The following is a 26,628-nucleotide window of genomic DNA, read 5'->3' on the forward strand; positions in this document are numbered from 1 at the left end:
TTCAGTACGGTAAAAAATACCTCCAGTCTTTGTTTGTCATGAGAACATGGCTGAAGCTACTCAGGGTTGCATACCAGCATAGGGAGGTTTGTTCTGTCCCAAAATAGCCAATGCTACCTTGGTGTTCAGTACCACAAAAAATCAGGAAAATTCAGAAATGTAATAATACATATGTATTATATGTAATATATAATACATATGTACATATGAGAATCTTGTCTTTAGCAAGGTTCCTGAAGAGGTAGGTGACAATGTAATCTAAAACAGCACAACAGCTGGAGGAGTCAATCATATCTGTGTAAAAAATGAAACAGTTTTGAAATTGTTTCTATAAAAGAATAACTAATAATGACATTTTAAAGTACTTGGAGAGCTCAACATTTACTCTCTTTGGCTAACTGATAAATTGACAAGTCCAGTTTAACACACAGGCTGACTAGCTTTGAAGACTGCTCTTACTAAGGAACAGTGGTATTAAACTTTGCTGTTGGGGGACTGGTAACTCCATAAACGAAGGATTATGTAACTCCAGTGACTGTCTTTTGCAGCTGTAAATACAGCGGCCCCTCTGTGTACTGGGAAGTGCAGGATGAGGGCTAACATTTTACTAATATTCAGCTTCACATCCAAAAGACTCCAGATTCCTGGAAACTAAAATTCTGGTTTGATCTCCCTACTGAGAAGACAAGGTTAAACCAAATAGAGCTGCTGTCCAAGCTTTTCTCAAGTAGTGTGTCACTGTTCTTGTCTGCCCCAAGGATCTTAAAATCCATGCCAGGTGTCCAACACTGAACGAGGGCCATTAAGGACAGTAAAAAGGTCATCACAAAACAGCCAGTTAGTAATTTTGCTTAACAACCGTAATTCAAGTGGGTTAAAGTACATTAAATACAGTTTAAATACATTAAAACCAGTGTCCTGGCCCATGGTTCTCATGCAGGCTCCTCTCGAACTTCCTCTGGCAAACAGCAGGGCACCTCACCCTGCCCAGGGGCTGTTTCCTCTGTCCTGGCACTGAGGGACTCCCTGGGAAACTGGACATGGACCCCTGTGCTGTCTCCCAGCTCCTGTTCTGTTATCCTGGCCAGGGCCACACGTTTGACCACTGGCGGCTCCATCCCAACACCAGCTGATGGAAGCTCCTTACATACATGCAGCATCTTCACTGCTGGGTGCAAGGTTTAGCCCTATCTGATATTCTCTGCAATTCCAAAGATCAGATCCAAATGATTGGAGTGTTGAGGACTACATCCTGTTGCCACCGGCTTCAGCAAGAACTTGTCTAGGCCTTTTATAGTTCACAGTATTTATTTTAGATGGGCCACTGGAGTAAGGGATGTGGGGGTTGCAAGAGGAATTAAACTGTTAAAATGCTCATTCTAAGGGAAAAGGGATTAGAAGGATCCAATTAAATGTACCTTGAATTCTTTAAACCATGCTAATTTGGAGGCCTGCCAACCTTGCAGTGTTCATTTAAACACATCCCTCTAGACTCTGAAGTATTTTGATCAGTGTCTGTTTAACTCCTTAAGCTCTGTGCTGACACTATTAACCCTTCACCATTGAAATCCTAACTGCATCTTGCTAAGGGTGTTTTGAAGGAACACTCAAGGGACATTTACAGGCAGAGAAGACACAAGGCCTAAGGCTTGATCTTCCAGAGCAACCAGTTGACTCAGCAGCCAGAGCTGGGAGTGATCTAACAGCTCACAGAAATGAGCTGGAGCATCTCAGCTCTGTCTCCACAGGACTGGTGAGCTTCCGAGGGCTGAACCCAACAAGGCAGGAGGGCGAGACATTGTTGGAGCAAAGCTGAGTTCAAAGCTGTCAGTCTTGCCAAAGCAAAGGCAGCACTACCATATTCTCAACTCAAATAGTCCTGCATATAAATTAGAAATGCAATTCATGGTGGAATTGAATCACCATCAATAACAACAAGAGAGAGATTTGAAAATACATATTTCATAGGAGGGTTCTGCTGTATTTCCTAACCAGTGCTTAACTCTATTTCTTTTTAAATTGAATAATACAAAGTAAATCACTATCATCAGTTTACAAAACAGCAGTAGTTCTAAACATGCTGATACTGTACAAGTAGGTATTTTACATTTGACAGTAAGTGATTTTAGCAGGACAGCAGACAGGTCCACACTATCATTTGCTCATGAGAATCTGATATGAGTGTTAAGAGCTACTTAAATTTGCCCATAACTATATATCAAATATGCTCCCTATGCTCATTTTTCCTTTTGATTGCAGACAGGGAGTGTCAAGCAAACTCCCTTGAATGACTCTTCTGGGCATGTGGAACCCTGTGCTGGGCAGAATAGTGTTCTCACTAAGATTTAGTGAGACAAGCCAACTAAATAAAAAGAACAAACAGGAGCAACGAGGAGCTACCAGTTCTAGGCTATGGACAGATAAATGGGTGAGAAGACAGAATAAAGATAGAATTATAAAAGAAACTGAGATAAAAGCTTGGGATAATCAGGAAAAATGCAGTCAAACCGTGTTTCTCGCTTCTGGTCGACTCAGCTCCATCACTGTGAACGAATAATTTACAGAAACACCACAACCAGCTCTGTGTGTGCCAGCATGGGCTCAGCAACAGTTCAGCAGCTTTGTCAAGCAAAACAGCTCTCTGGACCTCCCTGATGGCAAGGGGGGGTTGGTGACAGGTAGAGGACATGGATGATGACTCTGGCACCAGTCACTAGCTCTTGGGGTTTATCCTTTGCCATTCATTTCATGTTTGAGGACTAACCTTACATGTACTTTATTGTTATCTGTGTGGTTTTGCCTTATATATGCAACTCCAATCAGCCATTAGCTTAAGTTGAGCATGTATGTTAGAGTGGATTAGATTATTTTAGAAAAGCCAACAGAAGCCCCAGAAGAGTTGAGGATGACTTTTGGTCTCAGCAATATGACAACAGCAAGCAGAAAGGGAATTGCTTTTCAACAGTTTAACAACATTTGCACAGCTGAATCTGTGCAAATTAAAAGATTTTGTTTTGTTTTTCAAATAAGGGCAAGGACAGGGAGTTAAATGATATTTTCTGTGTCCATCAACTGCTTATAGTTCAATACTGGCATTCTTTGCCTTTGAGACTAAACCTGGAAAGTAAATAGATTTAACCATTTAATATCTAAATTAGGCAGCAAGACAGAAAAAATGTTTTACTTTTTCCTCAATGAATAGCATACTATACTATTAATCATATGAGACTTTGAAAAGTTTTGCAGAGATTAGTGACAACATGCCAGGCAGACTGCCTTAAAAGGCTCTGATCCACTGAGTCAGCTGTGAAAAAGCCAGGTAAACACTTTGGAAGGGAACTATTGGAGCGTTTATCCTCCCATTACAGCTGATTTACAGTGAGGTGCCTCAGAAGGAATACATATTCCTTCACAGTGCTTATAAAGTGAGGAATCAAGCAAGGTATTTACTCAGCAACAGAATGAACACTCCTCAGAAAAAAGGATTTGGGGACTGTTTGTCTTACAGCTGACAACAATGAGAGTCTCAAAGGTTTCACATACGTAAAGAGAATAGAGAAAAAACGTCATATACTGTTTTCTGTGAAAGAGAAGTGATCTCCTGGCATTTAATTTTTAAAATAAAAAGACAGCTATTTAATTTTTATAAACATTTCTGAAAATGACTTCTATGTTCTAATCAGTTTAAAACACAATTTCCCCTCAGATGGCTTATAGCCCTAAGCCCTACTATTCTGAGACGTTCTTGTGGCACTGATACAATTCAGTGAAAAAAGCAATGCTTGGATCTACTTACCCATTTTCCGAGGGCAGAAGGATGTATGTGACCAAATAACACACAGGAAATAAATTTATATTTCAAAGTCTGACAGTTGGTAATGTCAAAAATACCAACATTTTAAGAGGGATAAAGGGTAGGTAAATAACTCTTGAGATGATCAAAAACAAGTAAATTAACATTAAGAGCCAAAGAGCAATTCTTCTGGACATGTCATTATAGGAGTATGGAAAATAAAATTTCTTTAACACAAATAAGGAATTTAATGGCAGGCTTGCATATCAATTCTTGATATACGCAGTATTAAGAAACATGATATAAAGGAAAAATAATCACTTTATCACTCCAAGATGGAAAGGGAAAAAAAAGAAGCATTTTTCAGCTGACTGATTGTGGGAAGTTAAGTAGAATCATAGAATCATAGAATGTTAAGGGTTAGAAGGAACCTTAAAGACCATCCAGTCCCAGACACATCACACTATCCCAGGTTGCTCAAGGCCTTATCCAACCTGGCCCTGAACACTGCCAGGGTTGGGGCATCCACAGCCTCCCTGGGCAACCTGTGCCAGTGTCTCACCACCCTCACAGTAAAGAATTTCTGCCTAATATCTAATCTAAATATTCCCTCCTTCAGTTTGTACACATTTCCCCTTGTCCTGTCCCTACAGTTCCTGACAAAGTGTCCCTCTCCTGCTTCCCTGTAGCCCCTTCAGACACTGGAAGGTGCTGTGAGGTCCCACACAATCTTCTCCAGGCTGAACAGCCACAACTTTCTCAGCCTGCCTTTGTAGGGGAGGTGCTCCAGTCTCCTTATCAACTTTGTGGCCTCCTCTGGCCTTGCTCCAACAGTTCCATGGCCCTCTTGTGTTAGGAGCACCAGAATTGTGCACAGCACTCCAGGTGGGGTCTCAGGAGAGCAGAATGGAGGGGGAGAATCCCCTTCTTCGACCTGCTGGCCACGCTCCTTTCTGTTGGCTTTCTGGGCTACCAGTGCTCACTGCCAGCCCATGGCGAGCTTTTCATCAACCATCAAGTACTACTCAGAATGTGTGAGAGACCTTCCAAAGATTAGAGGCTGCATAGGCAGTTTGGACAGAAGCGAATACAAGTGAAAAATACCCATAGGATCCTAAAGACAGAGGCAGAAACCAAACGAGACCATCCTCCATTCAACCTCCTGTCAAAAACAGGGTCAGCACCAGATAGGTTCCTCAGGACCTTGTCCAGTATCTAGGAATATCTCCAAGGATGGCATTCCACCCTCTGTTTATTAGTATTTATTTTAGGTGCATTAAGGACATTGAGATGAACTGAAGGAGAGCATTGGCTAAACAAATCTATGGCCTATGAAATATGAAAAAGTAAGCTGTTAAAAGTTTTGCTGATGCTTTTCTCAGCAGAATATTAGGAATTCTACAGAATACAAGTTAGCTAAGATGTTCCTAAAAAATTAGTAATTCTCCATGATTAAATGCCTAGGTACCTAAACCACAAAAGTTCGAAGCTAAAGCTGGAAAGACATACTTTTCAAACTCCTCCTTTCTTTTTGAGAGGGGAGAATAAACAGAACATCTGAAAGCTAAAACTTATTTAGCTTTTACATTTTCTTCTCTCTCTTTTACATTAGTTCAGTTTGAGTTTCAAAGAGATGGGTAATTAAACTTGGTATGCTAATGAATTATAAAAATGAACAAAACCAGTCTCTCAAGTGGAAGAGATGTGAAGGATGACAGAGCCCAGGATCAGCTGAACTGGCAGCTGTTGGCCAAGCCAAGGTTCAGTGCAGTATATCCACCTGCAGCCCAGCAACAGGTGGGCTCCCAGCAGGACCAGACCATGGGCAGAATGGTGACAAAGCACCCAAAATATTTGGGACAGGATGGATTTCGGTGTTACATAACAGAATGACCTGAATACTTGTTCAGCACTGCTACTCAGCTGTTCAGTGCCCATCTCCTCTCAGAAGGCTCTCACAAACTGCTGAATGTGCTGACACATGAGTGCTCGTGAGCCTCAGTGGCTTCCTTCATTCCTGCGGGGCCTGACCGGCACTGGGCAGGGATGAGCAACACCACCTATTACACAAGAACATCTACACACACTAATGTTCTACATGCCTATTTCTCTCCCCCTAATAATGGCCTAATCAATAAATTCAACTCAAAGTTTTGAATAGCTTCCCAGTCAAAAACTGTGCATGGTATTCCTCGGTGACCAGAATGTAACTGCATGATTCATTTTTATTTCCCACAAATGCTGTTTTCCTTCTCCATATTCCAAATTACTTTAGACTATCACCTCCCTGCCCAAACCCCAAATGTTTGAACAGTTATCTGGTTCAAAAGCATAAATTAAACAGTGTAAGTGAATTAAATGAATTGCAATCAGACTGTTGTATTTGTATCATACTCCAAGTATCCTTCCCCGACTCTGATTCTCCTCTAAAGCGTTTTCAGGAAGTACTGAGTAACAAGTCTCTTTTTTCCACAGGCAGATACCTTTACATTGCTCAAATCACATCACAGCTGTGCAGAACAAGTGTTATTTATACAACAGCCATGCTGATCAAATAAAAACAAAACCCCACAGATACTTGTACATACATTAATATTTTACTTCTGAATAACAAATGCATGAATTTTCAGTACAATTCTAGTGGAGGCACATTAATAATTTTAACAATTCAGGCTTGTAAGAAAAGAATATTTAAAAACACTATCTGTAAAAATCTACAGGTTTAAAAGAACTTAGTTCTAGTAACTAAAATAGTCACATTCTTTACATGTTCAAATGCCAGCATTTTCCACTGTCCCTTGATATTAACTTTTTAAAGATATAAATGAATGTGCTGCTTTGAAAATCTGAGATACCTAAATACATGAATCCTTCCTTTAGCCAAGTGTAAGTAATTCTTACCTACTGCAGTAAGTCCTTCAGATATTGAGGTCAGAATAAGATGTGAGGTTCCAAACTGGTAATGAAACTCATATGATCTTGGGTCAGACATGTCAAAAGTGGGTAATAAGACTGGCTTTTGATATTGCTGAAAAAAAGAGTATACATTCATAGAAAATACAGATATTACCACTGACTAATGTTAACATTAACAGATGACAGAAGAATGATCTTAGAGATTTTATGATATGATAAATTTAAAATTAGTCAATGAATCAGAACATTTATAGAGCTAAAATATTTTCCTGTCTTCAGTAGATTTCAACTTTTCAAATTTATCATTGGATGTAACTTGCTATCAGTTTAAAATACGCTCAGGATAGTCCAAAAATGCTACAGTGCTTCACCATCCAACATGCTGTCAGTCTGGGAGGAGCAGGATAATGTTCTGCCCAGGACTCTGGGTATAGCTGACCTTCTGCAGGAAATCTCACTAAGATTTATCATGGATTTCCCCAAACCATCTCAGAGATAGACTTTTTTTGCTGCTTATGTGAGCTCCTATAACAGCCTTTGCTCAGGCAAAGACACCTGCTTGAACGCATCAGCCCAATCCAACCCGCATTTTCCTCTTAAGGACTCTTGTTTCGGGAATTAAGTGTTGGGTAGCTGGGAATGTGCAGTTAGGCCAATACACCAACTTTAATTCAGAGCAACTTTTCACTTCCATGGACTTTCTTTATGTGGTAAAAATAAATCTGGGTATTAACAATTTTTAATTATCCCAGATTTGTCCCTTCCTGCAAGACAGTGACAGCTCTGAACCAAAGAATCATGAAGAAAAAGGCCCAGTTCAAATTCAGGCTGATATTACTCTAGATCTGTTGTCTTCCCATAAAGAAGTGGGAATATGGTATACTTTAAACTTTTCCATTTTATGGGGAATACACGGTGACAATTTGCAGATTGAAACTAATTGCTGAGTAGCCGGATATATGAGGATGCTTTACAGTGCACGCAGACAATGAAATGGGTTTGCGAGTATAGAAAGGGAAAAAACCCCTGCATTTCTCTCTTTTACAAGCCTAGTGAGAGTTCTGGAAAAGCTCCCATTTCACAAGGCACTTCAGTCATACCTGTGTTTCAGATGTCACTATATAAATAAATTCAAGTAATTGAACTGAAAACTCTGTTTGAGCTGTTCCGGATCCCTCTGTCTCATTATACCAATACAAAGCCTGTGGTGGTGTTATTTCACGTTTCACATAAAGACTCCCAAGATGAGAAATTGCTTGCTAGCAGGTCACTGTGGGATACTGAAAGCAGCGTTTTGACAAAGGCCTGAAGTACATTGTCAAAGTGGTTGTCCCTGTACAACTTGAAGATGCCGAAGCTGACAGAATTTCCACATAAGGCAGAGTAACAGATGGAAATGCCCTTGAGTTTCAATGGATAAACCCGATCTTTTGACAAAGTCCCAACAGAGAGGATCTGATTAGCTGTTTTCATAGAAAGAAAGAAAGAAAGAAACTTAAATAAGCAGCTGCAAATCTAAAATATTTTGATGGCAATATCTAAAATTATTTTTGTCTTTATTTTCATTACTATTTGGAAGAAAAATTGTTTCTGCATTTGATGTAAAAGATCTGTTAAGTAAGCATGATTACAACTTAAAAGTCATTAAACAATTAGTATGCAAAATTTAAAATACAGCTCTGGAATTCCTATTATTGACGTACGGCCAGATCATGACTGGGTCTATGAGCATGAATTCCTTAATCTGAACAGAGTTGCAAAACATGGTTTTATAGTTTCTCAAGCTGCAGCAAAGCCTGGTTTTGATCCATTACCATAATGCTCTCTTGGGATGCTTGCTAGTGTATACACACACCAAATATATTCCTCAGAAAACAAATATGTTCATTACAAAAGCCTCTATTTTACCAGTCACAGATGGGAAAAACTTTTTAATTCAACTCCATGTTTATAATGTAAAAATAACAGCTACTGGTAAATATTTGTTGTTGCTATTAACAGGCAATAGTAACTTTGGACCCACCATGCAGCAGAACCCACTGCAATCCCCTGTACAAATCTCCATGTTCACAAGGTCTCATTACCAAGTTTTCTAAGTATCTTTATAACAACTTAAAGCTCATCTACACAGCACCCCAGAGTGAGTTTGTCTTCCTGACAGTTTTTTTAAACCTGAAGCAATTAATGACAGTGAGCAAAACAAGTGGTATGAGCCCAGCAAACCGAGGCACTTGTCTTGCCGTGACGCAGCCTGGCTCGGCCCACCCCACCTGATGCCAATCTTGACAGGCTTGGCCTGCACAGAACCCAAGTGCCAGGTCTTTGCTTTGTTACTACTCATCATTCCTGGTAATTTTAATTAGTGGAAAATAACACAGAGCTGTACATTTTAAAAAACATTCCTATAATCAACAGCACAACAAACGAGACATTTGACTCGTCTGCTCTCGGTGTGTAATCGCCTTGTCCTGGCTCTGATCTCAACTTGGATCAAGGAGCAGTGAGAAAAGTGAGCATTACGTGTTTACAATCCAAACACTGCCAGCTGGGAAAGGGAGTTATGATGGTGCAGTTTTGATTTGAGGCAATTAAAAGAATGCCCTAAAACCTTGCCTGAGATGGCACAGATGTAGTATCATTTAGGACATATTGAAGCCTAATATTAAACTGGGTCAGTCACTACACAGCTCTCCTTTCTACCCATGCAAATTTCCACTTGCACATCATCTTCCTAACTCATTTTAATTCTTTTCCTTAATTCTACTGATTATCAGCAATGATGACTTTACATCATATAATTAGAAAAATGAGGGGGAAAAATCTTGTTTCTAAACACCTAATGCATCAAAGTACCACCCATTTGGTGTCATTTGATGCAAGAATGGAAAGACATAAGTTACTGCTTAAAACATTCATGTTTTTCACCACTTCTAGCAAGTACAAGGTAATTTATCTATCAGGTTGTAAAGGAAAAGTAGATTTACAAAAAAAGACTGGGAGCATGATTGGGGATTGCATAAAAGAAGAAATTAGGGTCTGTAAGAAGACAGAATGGTGAATTAGAATTATGGAAGGGAAAAGAAAAGCAAATATTTAGCTAGGAAAGGTGGTCACTTAAAATCAAAATCAAAATCAAGCCTTCTTAATAAAACAACAAAAAATTTATTAATGAGAATATAGAGTGGTTTTGACATTTGTAAATGGTCATGCGAGCACCTCTCTTACCCAAATGCTGCAGTGTAACTGGGGAAGAGGTACCATCCAAGTGACTGGTGATGCACAGTAATTAGCTCCAAATGGTGTTAAATCTCTGTTATACTAAACAGGACTGGTATCCAAAACATCTTTCAAAAGTAAAAACATAGCAGAAAAATAAGAAAGTCTCCTAGTGTACCTGGATATTATTTTAATACTTTACATTACTGCGAAATTACACTTACAAAAAATTAAATTCCATTTAGCTTTGCACAGTGCAGTATTTTAATATATCCTAGACAGATCATCTTAATTAGCATTAACCTTTTTGACAAGTCCTGTTCTAGTTATTGAGAAAAATCTGTGAATTCCAAATTCTATGAAAAAAATAAAATGAAATACAAAATTCTGTCTGTGAGATCAAGTGGGAAGGCACACACTGTTTTTGGAAACCACTGTTGAATGGTACAATTCTCAGGGCACAAACGGGACAGAAAGGTAAGAGTGCTGTAAACTAACCTGAGCTGGTCTTCACTATTAAATTCACTGCTGCAAATCCCAACTTCATTAACACAAACACATACCTGGCTTCAGAAATGGCCAAAGTTCTGGATCCAAGAAAGGAACAGCCTTGGGTTTGTAGCTGAGCTGTCCAAGCATGACATCCTACAGTCCCTGGTCAGTCAAGTACTTGCTGTAATAAGCAACAACAGATGGCAAGAGCTTAGTAGTTTGTCAAGAAGGCAATTATGTACTTAATATGGAAATTAACTGGAATTCAATGTGAAAAATGGATGATGAGGAAAGAAGCTGGAAAAACCTGAGGAGTCCCTCAGCATGGGAACATGAATTCTAGGAGGTATCCACTAGTGTTCATACTCCATCATTTTTATTACTTCACTAAAGCCTCACCCAATAATTAAAACCCACTGATGAGCACAAAGGACTGACTGTGGGAAGGCCCAGCCCTGGCAGTGGGGGAATTCGAGGCCTGTCCCTCCTCAGTGAAACACTGAGCAGAGTTTGGGTCTAGCGTGCCATTAAAAGCTGTTTTTTGCAAGTGGACAGAGTACACAGAGAACTGTGCTGTGTTAATGGACTCATTTTAAAAGGGCTTAAGAGTGGGAACTGCTGATTTCAAATGAGCAGCAGAGGTGAAAGACCAGGCGGTGCCGGGTCCCAGCGCGATGCAGAGGTTGCAGTGCTCCAACACAGTAGTGGTTTAGCATTAGTTATTGAAAAAAAATATGAAATAAAGTGCCATCCTTGACTAGATAAAAAAACAATGATCTACTTGCAACATTTAGCAAGAGCTTCAGGGGAATATTTTTACACACTATGGATACTACTGAACATAAACTAATTTACTGAGGCACTTGGAATCAGGTCAAGAACAACTCCTCAGCTACTGAGGATACGCTTACATTTATAATCCCTGTAGTGGAAGACCAAAATATATTTTTATAAACTGTTATTGTTAAAAGAAACAATTTGAAGAAATTAAATCAACACAAAAGTGACATTTGACATGTTGAATTTAAAAATTGTGTTTGAAATCCATAGCTCCTGTCAAAATGAAAACTCTGTAGAGACTAATCAGGGCAGTCCCAGTGTTACTACTGAGTTAAAAATCACACAAAAAAATCCAGCTTGCATCAATTTCTTCTTAATGTGGGAGAAATTGCATCACACAATCTTAAAACACACTGACTTTCAAAATTCTCAATAATTTCCTTTAATCCAACTTTTTGCCCTGCATTTGACAGCAATGTCACTCACAAAAATTGTGTACTCTGAGCCTCAGAGGTGATACAAAATTCTGACAGGAATAAGAAAAGGATTTTTAAAGATATTGGTGAAACTGCTGGAGAGGAAATATAGTCTTGAATTTGGCTGTGAATTTTAATGAGTTAATCACTGAAAGACTCCTTAGTACAACCAAAGGAGCTGGAAAAAAAGAAGTGTGCATATGCAGAGGGAAGTACTGAGCCAGCCAACAGCAGGCTGGGCTGCTCTGCCCGCAGAGAACACCCCCACGGCTCAGCACCCCACAGCTCAGCACTCCAGGGCCCTCCCAGCTCCTTCTCTCACTCCCCCCCAGACACGGGAGCACGTCAGGACACACAGCTTTCCTTTCAGCTCTCCTCCTTAATTGCTTTTACAGGAGAAGCTATAACACAAAATGATTTCCTTATGGCTGAGTTTCATTTCAGCAGGGCTTGTTCTAGACTTCAGACCAATAAGCACTTTAGATAATAATACAACTAAATCATATTTTAACATGTGTGAATTAGACAAAGACTTTGGTGAGATTAAACAAAGGTTGTGAAAATGTATCACATTTATAGAGAAAAGTGGTTTTTGCCTTTTCCCCTTTCCTATTTTTATTATTCACCACTACCCATAAAGATGGTTGAACATACACCTTCTAGGCATTTGGAATGCTGGGCAGTGCAAAGAAGGGGCCAGACAAAACAGGAAAACGTGAATTATAAAGATGAGAGCTTCAAGAAATGATTTTTTTAAAGCTTCCACAACAACAAAATGTGCATAAACCCTCTCAAATCAGCCCAATGAGCACGCCCAAGGTAAATTTGCCAAAAGAAACTGATTCCAAAACATGAGTCCGTAATGAAGTGCAATATATTCTGGAACCACTGTCACAGGAGAGAGGAGGGCAGACAACACAGCTGAGAGCACTGAGCACTCCACTGTCAAGCTCAGCTGCTGCTGAGAAATACCTGTTAGACAGCAAGAATCAGTTTAACCAAAATTTTGAAGAAGACTCGTTATCTTATGAAGTTGGCACTGAATGGATTACCACACTAAGTTTTGAAATACATGTTATGGAAGCAATTTAAAGCTCATTAGAAATAATTGTGTCTGGCTGCTGGAAAATGTGGTAAAATTTAATCCACATCCAAATGCTACCTGGGCTGTGAGCACAGGAAATTGTTTTGTGCTACTGTGGCTAACCTCATCGCTGACCCTGAGCAGTAACTGCTACAGCAGCTGAAAGCTGAAGCAAAATTAAAAACTTACATCAAAGTACATCATGACAGAATGTAGATAAATAAAAACAGCATATTGAAAATATTATTTTTATGTCAGCCTCTTCTAATGAAAGGGAAGAGGTTTACTAAAATGTAAAGAAACCACAAAACAAAAATGGATGGTCCCAACATGCATTGCATCGTTCCTATACCACTGGGAGTTCAAAAACATACAGTAAGGAGACTTTTACATGCAGAATTAAAAGTGAAATATATTGGGGATGAAGAATAGGGAACTACACTATTCCAACTCCTTTCAATTCTCTCCTCTCAGATATTTATTTTAAATCACTCTATCACTCCCTCAGACCAGCTCCAGCCGTAATGGATAAGACACAACAGCCCTTGCCAAGAAGCTGTGGAGCCCCAACGAGGATAATTGTCTGACTAAGTGCTTCCTACGCCAGGCTTCCCATCTTTTGAACAGATAGCATTTGCAAAGGCATCTTAGACCTGTCTGCAGCACTGTATCAGTGATATATGAGCAGGAGAGGACACACTGATCACACAGCAGAACTAAACACTCGCTGAAGTGCTCCTTTTCAAAACTACAAAAAAATTCATCTCTCAAATTTTATTCCCTGACAACTGACAATACTTAGCATATCTTAAAAATCAGCATTGTGGATTTTATTTCTGATTTGCACTCAAATATATGAAACCCCTATATGCTAGTCTAAGGAGAAAAGAGGCTACGCTTTAATCTAGCATTAAAGATTTCAGCATCCATACTCACAAGCTATTGCCTACATTCCCACCCTCAACACAGTTCTACCTTTTTCTTCTCCTTCTATTTTCAGCCCAAGCACAGACCTCACAGCTCATAGAGAAAGGAACTGGATGTACCACTCAGACACAAATAGACATCACAAACTTGGGCAAAACTGAAGATGGAAAGAAAGTGGCACACTAGATGACCAAATGTTTGTTTCAGAGTCATTTCCACAGTAATTTCCCACATAGAACAAAGCCACATATAAATTCTAGCTGATTTTCATCACCTGAAGAATATGTGTGAAGTATCTGTGTGTTATCCAAAACTGCTTGGATTGGTGTAATCCAGGCTTAGGAAGAATGATGTCAGCAATCACCACTGTGCCCTGATGTGGGTGAGAAGAATCACCTGATGCCACCTCACTTCAGACACTAATTCCTTGTCTAAGTATTGACTGGACAGAGGCATATCTCAGATCACATTTTTATGTACCTGTAGGTTTACATAGTAAGAAAACTCCCAGTTAACTTATGACTTAACCAGACATTTTTGTGGTTTATTTGGTGCGAATGAAATCTCTGTAAATACTTTTACGTGCATTTTCTGTATATCATTACATGTGAGAGAGGAGGAAAAATCCTGTTCTAAAACAAATTTAAATTTCACTTCCCAATGAAAGCACAATACAATTAAGCCATATTTTTGTTTATTGATTTATGTTATGTTCTTCTCAAAAAAAGGAACAGCCAGGCTAGGCTGTCTGTAGGAGAGGGACCAAGTCTTTCCCTACAGAGCCAGAGGCTGGAAACTCTCACTGTCAAGGGCACAGTAAGGAGGAGAGGTGAGAGCAGAGCTGGAAGCCTGATGTTCAGACAGGAGTTTGCCAAGAGGAGCAAACACAGCCAGGTATCCAGGTGGTGGAAAGAAGAACTTCTCAGGGATAAGAGGAGCCTGGGCAGAGTCTATAGCAATCCACTTGGTCAGTGGACTGAGACAGAGACTGAAAGGAAGGATCTTCTCACAAGGACAGTGTGATGACAGAAAGTGATGTTCACTTCTATTTATCCCCCTCTGCCTCATGCCATCACTTTGTGTTTCTCTCAGTTTAAAAAGGTAATTATTATCATATAAATTTCAGTCAAATCTATTCTGAGTTAAAGTGTCTCTTTGATCAGCTCGGAGGAGCTCATCATAAGCTGCAGGCATATACAAGAGGTCTGTCTGACTTGGTAAGATAAATGGGCACATACTGTCTGTTGTCATCTCCTGACATTTGCTGCATCTTCTGTTCTCTCTTCTAATGCTTCAGCCATAAAATCATGCTGAGTGAGAAAATCTCAACTATTTATGCAATTTTAAGTTACTTGCAGGAATGGTACAGAAGGAGACTTGAAAACTGAGCCCAAGGATTAGAAGGCATGTATGGATTAATTCTTTTATCTGAATCACACAATTTTTCAGAACTGGAAAATTCTGGGGCTGGAAACATTGTTCAAGAACAGAATTTTATGATCATCATTTGTTTTACTTGTTTAGTTTTCCTCAGATGTCTGCCAAGATTACCCAGGCTTAAAAGACAAATAAATTTTAAAAAGGGCATAGAGTATTATGGATTACAGTTTTCATTAAAAGAACAACTATTAAAGATTTTCAAGAACGCATTTAAAAAGAATGCAAAATCCCTTTATATCAGTATTTTTATAGGAATTTGTATGTTCAAAAGATCATACATAATTAATGAATCCCTACAGTTGATTTCCAGAAGTTACATCTTTCTGTACACTGGAACAAAAATCTCATAAACTACTACTTGGTGATAAAAGCTCAAAATGTTAACAGCAATTATTCAAAGCTGATCAGTTGTAGCATCTTGAAATACTCATAGTGGGCAGTAAAACGTTCCCAGAGTGTGAGGCAGTGAGCCTTCAGCAGCAGGGGCAGCAGTGACACAGGGCTGAGCTCATTGCAGCGCCCAGAGCTGAGCAGGGGCTGGCCAGGCCATGCTCCCAGCTGTGCCTCCAGAGCCAGCTGCATCCTGAGGAACCCCTGCTCCCACTGAAGGGCTCACAGGGACTCTCCAGAGAGGCCAGTCCTGGGATAAATACTGGTAACCACTGAACAGAAACCCTAAAGAATATCTCTAAATGTCACACCTAAGCAGAGGAAGGATCACTGATGGGCCCCTTTTGGACGCTGACAGCAACGCGCATGTGCTTTAAAAGCAAAATACCCCCCCCCCCAGCTACTGAATGGAGGCTCTCTCCCACATCTCCATCTTTTCTCCACTCTTAACTGATAGCTGATTTTAAAGGTTTCTTCTGGAGCACATTAAGTACAGTTCTCTTAAACCTGTGCTGAGTCACATCCTTCCACAGGAAAACAGTTATGAAATACATGGAATAGAAGCATGAGAGAAAGCTCTTATGGAATGATGGAGCTGAAGATATCCTTGCTCACTGCAGGGGGGATGTACTGGTGACCTTTAACAGGTCCCTTCCAACCCCACCCAGTCTACAATTCTATGGCCACTTCAGTTCTTTCTGTGGCACACATCTCTGGGGAGATGCTACACATTCCTAAGGATCTTTCACATAATTTAATGAAGAGGGTGACAGGAGTTTGGACATGGCTCCACAGCTCTGCTGCTTGGTTCTAACTCTTAGATCTGCACTGGGCTGAGAACCCCTTTTGTGTTGCACAATTAAATCCCAGCACGAGTCAGAAAATGTTGTCTGGTCCTTTTGTGCAAGAGTTACCAATACTTTAAGGCTGAGAATTTTATGAACTTCACATACACACCATAAAAGCTGTAAATGAAAGCTGAATGGGTTTTTACAAAGGTTTTTTTGTGGGTTTTTTTAGGCATGAACTAGAAATTAAGCAGGTTGAAACCAACTCATTTGGTTTACTCAGCAAGGTTTAGAAACTTGATGCCAACAACTGAGCTGAATAAATGCCCAGTAATATAGTTATGTTTTTCCTAAGTGCAGAAAGGATGACAAAAGCTGAATGAAATAAATTAAAATAAAAAATTAAAAAGGAAAATATGTCTGCAATGGGATCAGGTACCATAAGACATGCAAGGCTGAATCATCATCATGACTACATTTGATTTCTTTTTAATCATCTAAAGATTTACTTTTTATCTTTTCATACATTTTCAAATCCTATTTTTATTTTGCTTAATTGTTCTAACAAATTTTGTAACATGCAATTTTTAGACCCAAAAAGCAACCTGAATGCAGTAAAAGTAAATTTGATGCACCAATTTCTTTCTTTAAAAGAAACAGGCCATCTATGGCTCTTCCTGTTTACATGAACTACAAATGACATTTCTCTACAAAAACTTGGTAATGTTCCTTTCAAAGTATTTAGAAAGCACAATTGTCAGCTACAAAGTTAGTTGTAGTGTAATATAAAGTGCTGGTGTCAGAGACCTGTTGCAGTTGCCTTCATGAGTGGGAGTAGTAAAATGCAGCAACTTATTATAAATACTTCTAACAGTGCTTCAGGGTAAAGCTGTTATAGTCCTATTATGTTTTGGAACTGTTGGAATATAATTTGAATACATTAAACCAACCCACACCTATCTATCAGCAGCCTAGATCAAACACCTCATGAGTATTTGTGTCTTCACTGAAACACATTTGCAGCTGCCAGAAGGCCTTCAAGTTAAAAAAGTGACACAAGCAACAGTTGTACATGAATGAACCCTGAGGTAGGAGACGAGAGCCCCCTGGGCTGCCCCGGGAGCTCTGTGCTCCCAAGGAATGGCACTGGCAGCGCATTGCAGACCTGCTAAGATCCCACAACTCCAGCAGTGCTCAGCAGCTAACAGGATTTTATATCACAAGGCAAAGAATTACAAGTCAGAGGAACTGTTAATGAATACCTACTATACCTACAAATCATTTTACTGGCTTCTCTGAAGAGCAGAATTCCATTTGGAGATGATACATCAAAACTTAAACCCTGCAATTTAAAAAAGAACAGCAAAAATATTCAGATGGTCATCAGAGCACAAAACTGCTATGGATTCATTCCTAAAACAAAAGAAAATCCCCAACATTTGCAATTACAAAGTACAATTATTTGATAAACTAACTCTAGCTTTCAGTCCATGTGTTGCTGGAGTAACAATCCTGTGACAAAAGACAGAACAATTTTAGCCAGGAAAGGTGACAGGTAATACATACACAGCTTTCCATGTCTGGGGAATGCCTTGTGGCCTGAACACAGTTCAGAAAATCCATAACCCAAGTGGTCAGGCTAACTTTGGCCTGCTTTTTCATCTGTAGGGTTTAAAAATAAACCAATCCCAACTGGTTATTTTGTTAGCTAACATCTGTGGCAATCCCAGGGCAGTTCTCCATATGTAAACTGTAACAGATGCTTTCTAGGAACATTCAGACCTGAAGAAGACTGCTCCATGTTGTTTTACCCAAATCACAGGTACTAGCAAAGCCAACAAGAACCACTTTATTCCCAATCTGGAAACACAAGAGAGTCCTTGCCAAAGATCCTTTGCCTCATTCCGATCTGTTTTTATGATAAGGAAGACTAACTCCTAGTTCAGGACTAAAAATTAACTTCTAATATAAGTCTTAAGGTCCTAAGTAACTTTAGAGAAACACCCTTAGCCTTTATTTGGACTGAAAGGGAAGGGAATCATCATTAAGTGATGTAAAGCACAGCTGACAATGCCAAGGTCACAGGATCCATCCCTGTGTGGGCCATTCACTTAAGAGCTGGACTCGATCCTTGTGTATCCCTTCCAATACAGAATATTCTGTGATTCTGTGACCTACCTAGTCTCATCTACCTCTGATCAACTGTGCATTCTGCTGTCTCCCCTATCCCAGAGACCAGGATGAATCTTCTTTGCAGCAAGTCTCATTTATTGGTGACTGAATCCTTATTTGCAGAGTCCTTTGCTACAAACTCCAGAGTAAATCTGGGTGTTTATGAATGAATAGAACATCCCTGCTATAAAACATCCGTGTATTCCATACATACAAAATGATAATGGCTGGCAGAGGCAGAAACCCCAAAGTAGCCCGTTATCTCCCTACCAGAGGGGCATAATGCACAGTCTGATACTCTCAAACATATTTTAAATGTGTCACAGTATACTGTGTAATGTACCCCAACCTGTACAAGCTAATGCTTGAATACAGCTTGTGCAAACACCCAGGTGATGTCTGCTAAAGAGAACAAAGCAGAGTCTCTGAAGAGCAGTGGGTAGGAGAACACATGAACAGGGAAGGTGGCTTGAAGAGCTCTCTCTTGCCTAAGAGTTACTGCACTAGTTCGTCCTGGATTTTGTTCACCGTTACTTGAATTCTGTGTTTATGCTTTAACAATCTCCTCCTCGAAATAAGCTGCAGCACTATTAGAGTGCACAAGCAAATAAAAACAGGTTAACCTTTTACACTACTACTACCAGGATAAAATACCTAACTGGCCGACACAAAGCAAAGAGGGAGCCACAGCAGGGAAGTCAACACAAACCACACAGGGGATTCTATCTTACAGCTTAGGCAGTCACTCAGGGACTAAGTGCACATTCTACACACTGGTGTTTGACTGGCAGCCAGGTCTGAACATTTAGACACCAGTTTCCTGTGGCTTGATTAAACTCTTTTTTTTTTTTTTTCAAATTTCAAGTATTTCACCGTTTTCCATGTGAGTTTGACTTACAAGGCAAAGTGAGAAACGATGCCTCCTTGCTGAAAATTCCAATTACTTTGGTCATGAAGATACACAACACAGAGACTTTATTTATCAATTTTACATTTAAAAATCTGTTTTTCCTTTGGGCAGGATACCAAATATTTCCGAGTGTAATGATTATTTCCCAAAATAAATTGATCTGTTACCTGTGGTAAACCAGGAATTTTATTCTAACTACTGCAATGTCAAGTATTGAAATCACGTCCCAAATCATGCTGAGGCCCTTTTGGTGAGCCCACAGAGGAGAGTTGAGATGCAGGAGGTGTCACTACATGTTGATTATAAATACTGCTGTACTACATACTACACTTTCCCTTTTTTGGCTGGAAGAGTCGAGTTGCAAAAGGAACTGCGAAGGGAGTTGTGGTTTTACAGGCACATATGTGTGCTGCTTGGCTTAGGAAGAAATTCTGCCTGTAGCACACCTTGACAGCAGACATTTCCTGATATTTAACTATGTAGTCAGTATTTATCCCTGGTTAAAGCATGCACTTTCACTAACATTGGATATAAAATCACAACAGTCTCTCACATATTCCTGTAACTAACCCTGACCAGCTCATTTTGTACCATCTCCCACTTCAGTACAACACCACAAGGACACTGAAAACTGAGTCCTGTTTGTGAGTTTTGTTCCAAAGTACAAAAGGAACAGCCTTAAAGGCAAGGTCAGACATCATGAGGATAAGCAAAACATAAGAATGGAACAGAAATCACACACCCTTGCAGTACTCATCACTGATCCAGTTTTCCCGTGTTTCTTACCTGTTTTGCATGACTTCTGCCACCAGCTGCAAGATGAGGGTTGTGCAGGCTGGTTCATGGTCCCACAGCTCTTTGTAGGACAGAAATGTCCGTGGGGATCTTCACCAGATCAAGTCAAAGAGCACCGTGACAAACTCACAGCTCCCAAACCACTTCCCTCCCACGGCACCACTCCAGGGGGGGCAGGCCAGGCACACCCTAACAGCTCCTTCCAATACAGGCACTGCCAGAACCTGCACAGTCAGGCAACTTTCAGCTTAGAACACTAAATCCTTTGGAAACATTACTGGTTAAGTGGGAAAGAGTTAATACAGCAGGAAAAGGAAAGAAGTTTGTAAGAAGCTAACCTATACATATATATATTTATATATACATATAAAATTAGCTCAGATTTTTAAGGAATGGCCTAAGTCACAAATGGCAATTTAATTTAAAACATATTTGCAAATCCTGGGCCCCAAATTTCAGTGCCACCTGATATATATTTGGTGCATTTGATTGTATGAAGCTGTTTCCAGAGCATTCAAGAAGAGAATTAGGCCAAACTGTGTAGGGGAGACCAGGAAAGTTAGATTTCTAGGAACTTTTTCAGAAGTGTTGTTTGGTCATCAGCACCCAGAAGAGCTGTTCTTTTAAAGTAGGATTTCAAAAAATGCACTACAGGAAAAAATAAATGAAATGGACTCTACAATGTAATTATAAAGTATTCTGAGTTACTGACAATATCAAAATACTTTATGCATCAATTTGATACAAAGCTGACCCCTAGTTTTCCCAACATGTTGTAAAAGAGTTTATTTGGACAAGAATGCAGACTGGTAAATGGAAATATGGCAGCACAGCCTGGCAAAGAATTAAACAGGTTTTTTATATGGAACCAACAGATTTGGTTGGTTAAAACATGATCTAACTAATCTAGTCAGTGGTTTTGTTTAATAATAAACTAATTTTAAATTTTCAGCTTTGTCTCTTGTCATATAATTCTGTTTTGTTTAAACAGCAGAAATGGTGACTATCCTTAGGAAAATGCTATTGCCCAGTCAGCCAATAAAGGCTGGTCAGTCCTGTGCCAACTGCTCGAGGCTCTGCAGTGGGAACTGTACAGAGTGGAAGAGGCTGACATGACTTCTAGGCCTTGCTTCTTGCTCCTTTATGGGGTTTTTTATATTGCAAATCAAACAAACTGGAGTTAAACATACCATGGAGAGTTGTCCAGCAATAAACTGAGATTTAAATTCAAATCTCACTTACCTGTAACAGCCTCAAAGGGCACAGATGACCCATGCCACCTCACACCTTTAAAAACTCACTAATGGCAGTTACATTCTTGCTGAGGTGGACTCCCAGCCCAGCTCACTGTCAGCAGAGGATGGTCCATATTCTCCAGATGGAGCAGATGCCACCTAAGGTACAGAACTGAGCTGTGCTACTAATTCTCCTAAGTCATCCCTAATCCTCAACCTTCCAAGTAGCCCCAGGAACACTGCAGGAGATGGTGCAACAGCCCCACGGTGGACTGTCATGGGACAGAAAGGAGTTGCCTTTTCAGATCTCATGGCAAGGAGAGTAACTTGACAGCCAAGCCCTCCAAGAAAAAGCCAGCAATATCAAAGGCTGCTCATACACCCAGTATGATTCACTATCTTAATTCAAAAACTTAAAGTATTGAGTCCTATTCATTGACCAGGAAAGACTAGAAACTATAGTCAAATTTTATAAAAGCCGGGGTCAACAGAAAGGCTTCGGCAATTTATTGTTTCTTTTACAAATCGAATGAAATGGAATAAATTGGTTTCAAGCACAGTATAATTTTTAACCACAAAATTCAAGGAATCTGGCTAAGTCATGAACTTAACCTGAGCAGTCAGTTCAAGCTCAAAGGAATTTGAACTGCAAAAAATAATACTGAGGTTTGAATCCCTGCAAACAGGCAATGACTGCTCTTACAAACAGATCACTGCTTCATGAGAAAATGCATTCTCTTCTTGTGATTAGGAAACTTCAACCTCTACAATGGTTTGGCTCTTTCAAGATTGTACCTAATCCTGAACAGCTAAAATACATGACTTAAAAATTTAGTTCTTCAAAAACAGAATAATTTTGAAGAAGCCATCTTATTGTTGCCCATGGTTTTATTTTGTTAAGAAATATGATATGAATTTGGACAAATATGTAACACTGGTAGTTTGGCAAAAAGATTTTATTGCTTATTCTGGTGATCCACACCTAGAGCAGCACAGGATCAGCCAACCCAATATCTAGGTCAACTGGAACTTTTAAATGACCACTAGATGAAACCCCACTTTTCTCTGAGCTCAGTGTCTGTATGTCTATAGATGGATATTTTCTATAGGCAGTTTCATACATTCACCCACAGATATCAGGTGCTATTGAGCTGACTGCATCTCTGAGTAAACCTAATAATTTAATTCTTGCAACCCATTTTCTTATTGCAACCTTTTTCTTTTACAGACAACAGAAATCATTAAATACTAAGAATCAGCTGGGAGGAACACAGGAAAAGATTGCCTATGGGTTACCATCTAACTGTAAGAAACACTAAATGAAAGGAACAAAAAGGTGGATATTACCCTGAACTCACAATTGAAATCTCCATGGACATGTGGACCTCTGACTGCAGTCTGGTGTTAGTATGGAAAAACTGGATTAAACAATCAACATCTTATCCAGGCAGCCTGGCAGTAAATAGCAGAATAAAATATGTAAGGAGAAGCACCACTGTCAGGGAAAAAGAGGTTTTGACTCTATACCAGTGGGTACTCAGAGTTTTCCAGGCCACACCTGCTCGCTCAGGACTGACCTACAAACTCCAGAGTCCACATGTTCTGCACACAAAAGGCAAATAAACTTTCTCAAGCTGTGGTACTGCAAGCGTCATTGACAGCTTGACATATCAATATTTCAGGAAGAATAAATGACTTTCATATCCAGGGGTTTGGGTTTTTTGTTTTGTTTTCTTTTGTTTGTTTGATGGGTTTTTTTTCATCGTTCATTACCAGATACTTTGGGAAGATGCTACACTTAAAACCTGAAGCTGCTTAAAATATTTGGAAATATTTTAATGAAGTCTTTTGAGATATCACCTAATACAACTTTAAAACAAATTTTACTATTATTATAAATATTTTCTCTTCATCCCTTGCCAGAGGAAAACTATAAATCTTGTCTCAGCTGAATGAACACCATTTATCATATTCATTTTCTTGTCAATACAATTATGAAAAGCCTTTGGCCTTTTTCCAAGGAGCCTGATTTGCTGGAGAAACTCAATTAGTATAAGCAAGGCTGCTACAAACCAGCCCCACTTGGCAATGCAGCACAGCTCCAGCATACCTGACAACACACCTCTAAACCACGAGCCATAACTCAATCATAATGGTAAAATACAAGATACAGCAGTGTCCCCCGTGCCTCCCCTCTCCCTGCCCTGGACCAAAAGGACATCAAAGAAATTATTTCTGCTCATTTTTGCCATCTACTGGACAAAGCTTAAATCCTAAGTGCTGCGATCAGGTGAGAGATTACCCAGTGTAATTTGTTTTGTTATGGACAGGCCTAAAACACAAAATATTTCCTGAAATCACTTGAAAAGTTTATCAAGACATTCTTCTGCCAATGATTTACAAGTGACTATTTCTGACAGTATTCAATACAGAATAAACATCATCTTACATTAAAAGCTTAACTTTTTATCCCTTGCCTCTTTGTATTGTTTATTTATTTAACAAATATAACTAGCGATTTATTTTCGCTAATATTCTGTATTTGCCATTTTCAATATTGAAATACTAGGGCCCCAAACATAACAGAATAAAACATCTTTGTAAAACAGCTTTTCTTTGCTATTAAAACCATTTTCTGATTATATATTTGAAACTACACAAGAAATGTGTTAATCAAAGGGTATTTAAACTAGATATGATAGAACTGGCACCTGATCCTCCCTTCCCCTCCCGTTTACCTTTCTGTCTCTATCTACAGTAAATAAGAGTTGTGATTATAGCAGCTCATTCTGCTGTAATGCTTGGGATCAATACCTGGATGCAGCTGGGCTCATCCAAATGAGGAGAAATCCACTGATCAGAAACATGCACTTATCCTTTACAGCCAAAAGTGAGGAAGAAAATATTTTGTATCTGTACAAGGGAAAAGGAACTGAGAAGGCCTGAGCTTTGAATTCCACACAAAGCTACATTTCAATCTATCTTTATTGCAAATATATAATAATGAAATCCAAAAGTTGGAGGCTGTTTTTCTTTATTTGAAGTAAACTTAATTCATAAAGTTGAAGGAATAAATAAATTAAAAAGAAATCAGGAGAGGGTCCAGAGGATTATATATCCTGCATCCTTCTCTAAAAAGCCACCTCCATGGACGCATCTATTTTTTTCAAATGGAGAGGAGGTAAGTCTCTGCTACTCCTCCCACAGCTGGAGATCTGCAGTTCTGCACAGGAAAACAACACTTGTGCTGTACTAGGAAAAACAAAGTAAAACCAATTTGAAATGGAAGCAGCACTGATCTCCTTTTGCACATCTTCCTGTTTTATTAAGTTTTAGGGTAACACAAGCACGAACAGTACTAACAAAGTTAAATGTACCCAGTGGTGCCCACTAGAAAATGAGATGCTAATTCACAGCCTGGCTGCAGGACTTGAGTGGTTTGGTGGTGGTGGGGCTCTTTCTCTTTAGTCCTCTAAAGCGGAAAATAAGGGATGCTTTCCACGGATTCTAGGAGAAATAAAGATTACACTGCTTTCTGTTTTGGACTTACTTTCTGCAAGCTGAGCCTGCACACAGATAGAATAACTGAAAGCTTGTGAAGGTCTTTAATAGGGCTTTTCTGAATGGTCATCAGGATCCTAACTCCCCACCACCCGAGGATGGCTTTGCTGTACAGCCTTTCAGTCCTGAAAGGGTAATTTCCTAGTTGCAATTGCATTTCTCTTTCTTAACCAGGAAGATTATTAGTGAACAGTAGAGCTTCATAATTGACTTAAAAATATTTTTAAAAGCTTGATTTCTTGTAAAGTGTGTAATTGTTTGTCATTAATAAATTTTATGCATATAAGTGCTATTTGATTATTCTTAATGGACTAAAACTAAAACTAAAACTAATTGTTCTTGAATGTTATTTTTTCTGTCCATAAAACAAACACATAATTAATTTTTATAGTTTTGTGAGATCTAAATTATAAAACAAAAATTTTCACAACGTGTACTTCAGCAGTTTATTACCAATATGACTGTGTGCCTGACAGAGAACTACAGCCACTGTTTTCTTAAAAATACAAAACATTTCTCTGTAGTGTTAAGAAAATACCCAGGAGTATTATTATATGTGTCAGCTTAAAAATGTATACAATATTTAAAGCAAACAGAGTTCATTATCACTACCTATTGAAGAAAACTACAATGTAAAGATTTTGGTTTTGTTTTCAGATGTCTGTTTTCTTCTGGGTTAAGATGACTGCAAGTGTTGTGATATTAATAGAGCTGACATAAATAGAAAGTAACTGACTAAATTAAAGACATGATTCATACCAGAGAAAGAAATCTCCCCAGATAGCACTTGTATAGTATTTTTTAAGCACTTCTGATGTTAAACCAAATGTAGGTACATTGTGTTTGGAATTAAAGACATGGCTTTTTTTTTTCTTTTTATGAAAGCGTTAGGGAATTATGAAGGAAAGAAACCTCCTTGGGTACGTTTGCTAGATTAGCAGTGTAACACAACAGAAAAGTGACCTCTGCGTGGTCCTTCCCAGTTAACTGCACGGTGTCCATTGTGCTGTAATTTCAGCTGATTACACATTAGTTCATTTAGCTTTGTTTCCTCTTCCCCACTGTGCCACACTATTAAACTAATGCGAGGGGCCTGGCATCCCCGCGCGCACAGAGCGGGCATTGTGCGGGCACAAAGGACATCCCCGAGCAGGGAGGAGCTGCTCTTTGTGCTCGGCCCGGGCGAGCCCGCGGGCCCGCCAGCGTGCGGGGCCAGGGCGGAGGGACCCGGTAATTGATTTGCACGTTAGCACGCAGCAGATGGGTAATAATCAGCCAATGATGACCACAGACCTGAGTTTGATTCATTAGTTTAAATGTCTCGCTCAAACCTTTTTTTTTTTTTTTTTTAGAAAAAAGTCACAAAGATCCTTGGACAAACGATTTACACAAGTTTTCCAGTGCTAACACTGGCAAAATGCTTAGGAAATGCTTTGGATTATTTGATATGCTTTCATAATGAATAACGCATATTAAAATATAATATATGAATACGATGTATTAATGTTTGAAAGTGCTTCCTGTATTAATATATTTAAAGTAATAATAACAATAAAATGTTAATTTAAGCTTGTAATATTTTGAATGAGGTGTAAGACTAACTGATACTCAAAACAAGCTACAATTAAGGCTGCACTAAGACTCCCATTGTAC

General features: G+C 39.2%; 1 protein-coding gene across 1 annotated transcript in view; it reads right to left on the bottom strand.

Moving 5' to 3' along the window:
- Positions 1-204: 204 nt before the first annotated feature.
- LOC103764026 (ran-binding protein 17) overlaps positions 205-26,628 on the bottom strand; it is a gene marked incomplete at its 3' end in the record, with an annotated part of 129,064 nt that continues 102,640 nt past the window's right edge. The window contains 7 exon segments of the mRNA XM_029965626.1: positions 205-294; positions 6,695-6,730; positions 6,733-6,809; positions 7,947-8,172; positions 17,569-17,644; positions 19,009-19,015; positions 20,171-20,240. Coding sequence (XP_029821486.1) covers positions 205-294; positions 6,695-6,730; positions 6,733-6,809; positions 7,947-8,172; positions 17,569-17,644; positions 19,009-19,015; positions 20,171-20,240 — 582 coding nt within the window.

The sequence above is a fragment of the Manacus vitellinus genome, unplaced genomic scaffold (assembly GCF_001715985.3).
Source record: "Manacus vitellinus isolate BGI_N305 unplaced genomic scaffold, ASM171598v3 scaffold_111_pilon, whole genome shotgun sequence".
Lineage (NCBI taxonomy): Eukaryota > Metazoa > Chordata > Aves > Passeriformes > Pipridae > Manacus > Manacus vitellinus.